This window comes from Atta colombica, unplaced genomic scaffold, assembly GCF_001594045.1.
Source record: "Atta colombica isolate Treedump-2 unplaced genomic scaffold, Acol1.0 scaffold135, whole genome shotgun sequence".
In the NCBI taxonomy this organism is placed as follows: domain Eukaryota; kingdom Metazoa; phylum Arthropoda; class Insecta; order Hymenoptera; family Formicidae; genus Atta; species Atta colombica.
The window spans coordinates 214,968-222,779 of NW_017259223.1; the positions used below are offsets into that span (position 1 = coordinate 214,968).

The following is a 7,812-nucleotide window of genomic DNA, read 5'->3' on the forward strand; positions in this document are numbered from 1 at the left end:
ATTTATTTATTATTAAAAATCATTATATCATTGTATATATATATATATTATATATATATATTTTTATACATGTAATATAGATTCCTTGTTAAAATTATAAAATTCTTGTATATACATATGTCTAGAAATAAAGTAAATTCATATTACTTGCACAATCATGAAAAAATACGAATACATATACTAGGATCACCACTCAATCAAACCAGGAATGTATTCGTCAATCAATTTCTCGTAGTAAGGCCATAGTTTTTCAATGTCCGGGACGGAGTCACTCTTGGTGTAAAGATCAAATTTGCTGTAACATTTTTTGTGTCAAATTAATCACCAATGAAATGTATCTTTTCAAGTTCAATTTTAATTTAATGAAATTTATATTTAAATTTTATTATTAGACAATTCTTATTACAATTTATGATGTTTGATATAATAATCCTGTCAAAAAAAATTTGTACGAAAAATTGCAGAAAAGCTACATAGATTGAAATAAGATCTTAGAAATTCTTAATTTTTCGTAGATATTCATAGTGGGACGTAGAATGACGTTGTTTGAGAGCAGAGGATTTCTAGATTTTTCAAAGAAACAACTCTATGTTCCCACACAAAAAAAATTAATAATTTCTAAGCTCTTGTCCTAATCTATGTAGTTTTTCATGAAAGCTTTTCTGCCAGAGAAATTATAATCTGTAATTTAATTTAATAGAACCATAGTAATGTGATTTAATTACTTTTTAACTTTCGTAACTTTTTATTTCCTTTATATTTTATTGCATTTAAAATATATTTGATATTTCCTGACTTACTTAAATTCCATCACCCATTTCAACATCTCGATGTCTTCTGAAGTGCAGAAGTGCATGTAGTCGCCACCGGCGTGCCAAGGGTAAAAGGAGTGATAACGGATCATAGCTAAAGCTTCCTTCGGTAATTTACTCTTGTTGTGCACGAGTAAGCGGTACAAGTACTCGTCATGGCCCCATGACATCATCAGATTGGATATTCCACACTTAGGTTTGTACATACCGCATTTTGTGCTGTAACATAAATATTCCCGATGTAGCGCAATATTTTTACAATTGCTTAATTCAAATATATTCAGATTGTCTTTACGCTTCGCAGTTTTATAAAAAAATTATAAATTTTACGATCAATGTTTGGCATTAGAATTTTTCTTAGAACACTCTGCGTTTATAAATGACGTGTTTTCCTTCCTCGTAAATATACGAGTAATACTTTGAATAATGTTCTGTTTATATCAAATCTTTTCATATTATACATACAAATAATATCTCTTGTTAATAATGAAATTTCCATTATTATTAAGCGAGAAACTAATTAACTGGGACATACTTGTAACGAGAATCTTTGCCATCAGGATTATTATCAAAGCTCGTCGCTCTGTAGACGATGGAATCACCCCAGGCACAACCGACAGGGAATGTGTCACCAACTACCGCCCACTGGGGTTCTCCGTAAAATGCCATCACCTGCAATGTACAATCATGTTTCTTAACATTGGCGAATCTAGAAATTTGTCAAAGGGAATGCTATTAGCGCGCTGTAAGCGAAATTTTTTAAAAGTCAAATATGAAAAGATAGAATATTATATTATTATTTAAATTGTTACGTTAAAAATGTTGTTACGTTATTTAAATATTTTTCTTATAATATTTTACTGAAAACAATCCATTATTTTTTTAATTCCTAAGACTATTCTTCTTTTCTTTGTTTTGGTTTTTTTGTTTTTTTTTTATTCAATTTCTTTTCAATTACTTTCCTTTTATTATTATTTCAATTATTACTATCTCCTTAAGGTCATAATTTCTCCTAAAGTCTTTTTAAAAAATATTTATATCAAAATATTATAATATATTTTTTAATATTTTAAAGTGTAAATTGTAATGAGTTCATTATAACATATTTTTATAAAGCTTTATATTTCATCTCACTTTGCCAAGATCGTGAATTAAGCCAGTGAGGTGGAACCAGCCCTTGTCCGGATGCTTCTCTCTGATGGATTCTGCTGTTTGGAACGCGTGGACAATATTTGGTAGGCTCGTGTCCGGATCGCTTTCATCCACGAGATCGTTCAGTTTAAGCAGGGCGTCTTTCACCGTCATTTTGAATTTATTAAACCGAAGCCAATCTTTCATGCGAGCTACAAAAAGAACAGCGATTTTGCCACTCCTATCTTATCGTTGCCTTTCTAACTGTATTTGGAACAGACAAACAAATAAGATATAAATTTAATCGTTCAAATTGGGGGACTTTCATTTATTAATCTATGTATTATCTATCCTATCTAATTCTTTATTCTTTTATCACTAAAGGCCACGAAAGCAATTGAAACGTAAAATATAATAATTAGGAATTATAATCTTTCATTTTGACTGACATTTCACGAATTCGACGGTTTGATTGGTGTGCATCAGTTCGTATGTTTTGCGAACGCGTTGCTTGATAGGATCTTCAGACTCTTCATTGAAATTACGGAATTCACTTTGCAGTTTTCCGGCGTATATTGGTTCAGGCCGAAGCTGCTCCGATGGGTCCAGCAGCATCGTATAATCACGGATTTGTTTCTGTTGAAAAATTAATTATGTAATTATCCATAATGCAATTCTCTCTTTAATTATTTCCTATTAATAAATTTTTTTATTTGGAAAATTATTGCAGTTATTATATTTCGTATAACTCTTTTTCATTGCAGAAATTATAACACGAAGAAATTGGCACAGAATTATTATTATACAGAATATGTATTAAACAGTAATTATACAGAATATGTATTATTGTAGATACAGTGTACCGAAATTAGCAAATGAAAATATATATAGCAAAAAAATTCTCAAAAATAAGTTAAAAATAATTTAAAAATGTATTTACAGTTTTTCGTTCCAAATAATAGTTTTTTGAAATATAAACGTTTAAAAACTAGCTCTAATTATAGATTATTTTAAAACTAGGTTATATATTATGGTTAAACGACTGCCTATCCTTGAGTCACCACCCATGGATCATTAGGAGCTTATGATACACAGAAAAACAGTAAGACGTGAACAATAAGCAAATCAACATTTTGGATTTGCTACTACTAACGTTATTGCTTTACATTTTTAATTAACTGATTCGCGTATACTGCTTACGTCTTACTGCCTTACGTTTTTTGTGTGCCATAAACTTTTAGTGATTGCAAGTGGCAATTCACGAAAGGGGAACCGTTTAATCGTAATAGTAATTTCAATTTTAAATCTTTCTATCTCAAAATGTGTAAATCTTTCTATCTCAATCTAGGCATAACGAAAAAATAGAAAATACTTTTTTCTATAGTATTTTTATTCACGAATTTCGGAATACCTTGTATGATTTATTTTATAATTATATATTTCTACAATAATATATATAAAATTGTACTTTCTATATTTCATAGCCACACTTAAAAAATTTATTTTTGAATATTCCTACATTTTAATTTTAATTTTTATTAAAGTTATTTCTTCCGTTTATAAATTAACAAATGTAATATATAGAATAAAAAAAATACGTAATGAAAAAAATATAGAAAATCATTCAGTTTTATGGTATTGAACATTTCATTATATTTTACTAATGAAACGGAACAAATGAGTATATTAATGTTAACGAGATGATTTTTTTATCCATCTAAAGAAATTTAATGAACTTAATTTAATGAATTATCTTGTTAGATTAAGATAGCTATATAAAATGTTTTATATATTTATAATTTTCCACACTTCAAGTGAAGAATTAAATAAATAATATCCTTCGCAATATATTCAATATCTTAGAATGAAAAATTATGAAAATTGAATATTAAAGTGAATATTAAAGGAATTATAAAAATCATGCAACGTTGCAACGATAAATGTTTTTTGTCACATAAAATATATGAGATGGGACAAAAAATGAGCTCCTTTATAAAATTTATTCTTTATATCGTAAATAGCGTAAATTATCTTCACTGTGTACAAAAATTAATAAATCACAAAAAAATTTTTCGGATATTTGTATGATTCTTTATCTACGCTGTTACAAATAGGCACTATAATATACAGTGAGTGCAAAAAGTATTCGTACAGAGAAAATATTTTTTAAAAAACTTTATTTTTAAAAAGTAAATATTATCCAGTGAGAAATGAGTCGAATCGAGATTTCAAAACCAATTCGACGTCGATTCATTTAATTGACGTGATCATTTTTTGCTGGCTAATTAACAATTTATTCATAAAAAATACATACAACTGTATGTATTTCTTAAAATTATATATACCAAAAAGATGTGTATTAATTATACAAAATATATCATCTGAAAAATAAGCAAAAATTAAAAATTCTATTGTTTGTTTCCTCAAAAAGTATTCGTACAGTCCAGAAATTTAACTTCTAAAATCAGGAATATATGTAAAATTCGTTTACTTATGTTTAGAACAGAATATATTTATTGTATAAAATTGCTAATTAATGTTTATTTTTTACAAATAAGATTTTGCTCCCAAAATGATGCTCCCAAAAGTTTTAATAATCTATTTCAAGAATATATCACAGGATATTCAAATTTATAATTTCTGTTGACAGTTACGAGATGTCCATAAAAAATCGTGGAGAAAAATCTATCAATGCTTACTATTTAATATATATACGAGAGAAACGGATTATCGAAACTTTACAAATAGGTATATGATAGCAAATGTCTCAGTGATCGGACATGTATCTGTGTCCGCACATTTACACAAAATTTTATTTATTTATATTATTATTAATGTTTATATTATCATTAACCTCAAGTGCTTTTTTAAGTATAATAATATAATTTAGTACTTTATTTACAAAAGAAGATTTATGACGTAAATAAATTTGTGACGCGATCAGCACTGATATGCATTGTGTAATAGTGGATTATTAATCTCTTTTTTAAATATAGAAAATATCTTGAGACGCGAAAAAATTATCAAGCACATTTCACGTGCAATTTCATAATATTCATAGAACGAATTTCACAAGAAAGAAAATAAAATTCACAACGTGTCTGCATAACATTAATCGCGAATTCGAATAAAAAGTTGTATTTGTTTAAAAATAATGTCTACTAAATTAATCGGTTTTTTATATAAATTGTGTAAAAAATAAATTCAGAAAGACACAATAAAATTGATAAAAATTTACAAATTAAGAAATTTATAAAATAATAATAAAATTTCTCGAAAAAATCTTGTTCTTCGCGATATTATTTTATTAAATCTTGAATTCCGAAATTTTATAGAAACGAAATCGAGTTAATAATAAGTAACTTACAGCTGTCGCGACGGACATTTCGTAGTTGTGTGATTACTGTTGAAAATGCAACTGCCGTCTGTCTTACCCTGCATAGAACTGCGAGTTAACTTTTAAAGTCGAAGACAGTTCACCCTTGATCCCCGTATCGCTTGATGGACGATGGTGGTGGTGGTAGTCACAAGCACAAATATCAAATCATATTGTCGCTGTCTATCGCACCCTTCCCTCTCCATATTCCGCAATTTCAAACTATTGTAAACATGAGTGTATATAAAGTAAACGGAATAAATTGTAAGATTTTTTATCTAATACCACATCTCTGCAATTTACGTAAAAATTTTTGCGTCATACAAATCGGTATAACGCGATATTTGCGTTCAATACGCTATGCGATAAAAGTATTATTAAAAAATGAATTATTGCAAATTTTTATCTATCAAAATATCAAATCCTCACGATTTATAAATATGTAAATTATTGCGTCGTACATATAAATCGGTTCAGCATGATTTGCATTTAATATGCCGTACGATAAAATTATTGAAGTATCTAAGAACGCTTTCAGATTCTCATGAAATTTCCAGTACAGCTCGAGCAGTTCAAGTCAGAGTTAATTTCTTAGATAAGCAAATACCGTCGCGTTAAAATCAAAATATGGTAATTATCACGATAATTATAGAAATTGAACCAAAATGATGTAAAAAGATATCATTCATCGTCAGTCATGAATGACGTTCTTTATGACGAAAGAAATGATGAGCTCTATGAGAGCGCTTTGAAAAATAATTTACGACCGTAATTTCTTTATTTTAGCGATTTGCTTTCAATGTCATGAATGCATGTCTTGTTCATATTGTATTCTTCCAAAGATTCGCTCAATCATGAAAAATAGCAAATTCTACGATAACAAAATGATTAATATAATGCATTTAAAAAAAATTTTCTAAACTAAAAAGCAAGTAAAATATATACGAATAAGAAAGTGTTTTAGAATGTCTGATAATTTTTAACAATGCTTTCAAACTAAGTGAAACTAATTCCCTTTTCTTATTAAAAAAAATGCGTAACAAAATAAAGCAATGAAACAAATGAATACCGATAATAGCAAATAAATCTAAAAATAAATTTCTAAATTGTCTACTCAGAGATCAGTGATTTGTAACACTCATAATAGTGACGTATATAAATAGTTCGTTTAATCGCGTTGCCATAATGCTCGGTTGACACTTGGCACAACCGACGTGCGAATGATGTCAAATATATAATAGAATTGTTACCATTCCACGGCAAATGGATTCAATTGCCACGCGTTTATGGGTTGCGCGTGATGTGTGAAGTTTTTTAAGGATTCAGTGGCTGCGCGAAAATGCGATGACAGGACAATAAGAAAATGATATAACATTAGCATTTTACATATGAAAAAGATAGTATCATTAGCATTTTACGTATGCAAAAGATAGTATTTACAATTTACGCCAAGCGTGGAAATATCCAATTTGATAACCTTTGATATTGCATAATATCGCCAGTTTTATGACTTTCAGAAAATCGTATGTTCGTATATGTATTATCGAAATTATTGCAATTCATTGTAAACTCAATATTTTCTCAAACATATTAGACTTCGAATAATATCTAATATTTTGTATATTTAAAGACCAATTTGCTTTTCAGATATTATTTTCAATTCGTAATATATAATTCTTCTGTAGAGTGCTAAAAATTGGCTTAGAAAAATAAAGAAGAGAAGAAAAGAATTTCTGTACATATTATGTAAAAAACTAAATATGTACATAATTAAATTTCTTATCGGATTTTCCATTTCTTCCCCTTCCCCTTTCCAAACTTTCCCTTTTATATATATGAATAATATTTTTGAGGTTTTCACAGGTATCTTTTTCAGAGATATTAAAGGATTTACGAGTTATCAATGCGTTGTGATCCATTGCTAATGCCAACATTTCGTGAACCTTGTCGTTCATTTCATCAAGGCGAGGAGCGCACTGATACTATATCAGTGCGTTCCTTGCTTTGGGTAGCGAACATGTAATTTTTTCTTTAGAACGGAAACATGAAAAGAAAAAATTGTTATACATGTATATGCATGTACCTATATATACACACATACACACATATATACAAAAAATTTTTACATTTTCTAGGAAAAAAGTTAATATATAATCGCTACCCTGATGAGATGAATAGCAAGGTTCACGAAACATTGGTATTAGCAATGGATCACGATATCACAGCGATAACCCGCATACAATTGAAAGAATGGGAAGTTCGATAAATAATTGAGCAATAGATAAATAAGTAACTTCAGAAAGTATTATCGGATGAATGAGTAATGGAAAATGGAGAAAACATATGTAAGAGACGCAAGAGATATACTGCAAATACCTGGAAAGATTAAAGAGTAAATTCTTCGTATTTCTTCATGACAAAAGTGGTATCAAATTTGTCGCTGTTACAATATGCGATTATAGTAGACGTAATTTATAATTTTATATATATATA

The 7,812-nt window shown here is 28.3% G+C and overlaps 1 protein-coding gene across 1 annotated transcript; it reads right to left on the reverse strand.

The window, feature by feature from the left end:
* Positions 1 to 87: 87 nt before the first annotated feature.
* LOC108684541 (inositol oxygenase) lies at positions 88 to 5,408 on the reverse strand. The gene is made up of 6 exons (XM_018188916.1): positions 5,311 to 5,408; positions 2,393 to 2,579; positions 1,947 to 2,155; positions 1,348 to 1,484; positions 801 to 1,031; positions 88 to 295 (listed from the first exon to the last, which is right to left on the reverse strand). Exons 1-6 carry the CDS (start codon positions 5,326 to 5,328, stop codon positions 187 to 189), a joined length of 891 nt encoding a protein of 296 aa, XP_018044405.1. The 5' UTR covers positions 5,329 to 5,408; the 3' UTR covers positions 88 to 186.
* Between the last annotated feature and the right edge of the window lie 2,404 nt (positions 5,409 to 7,812).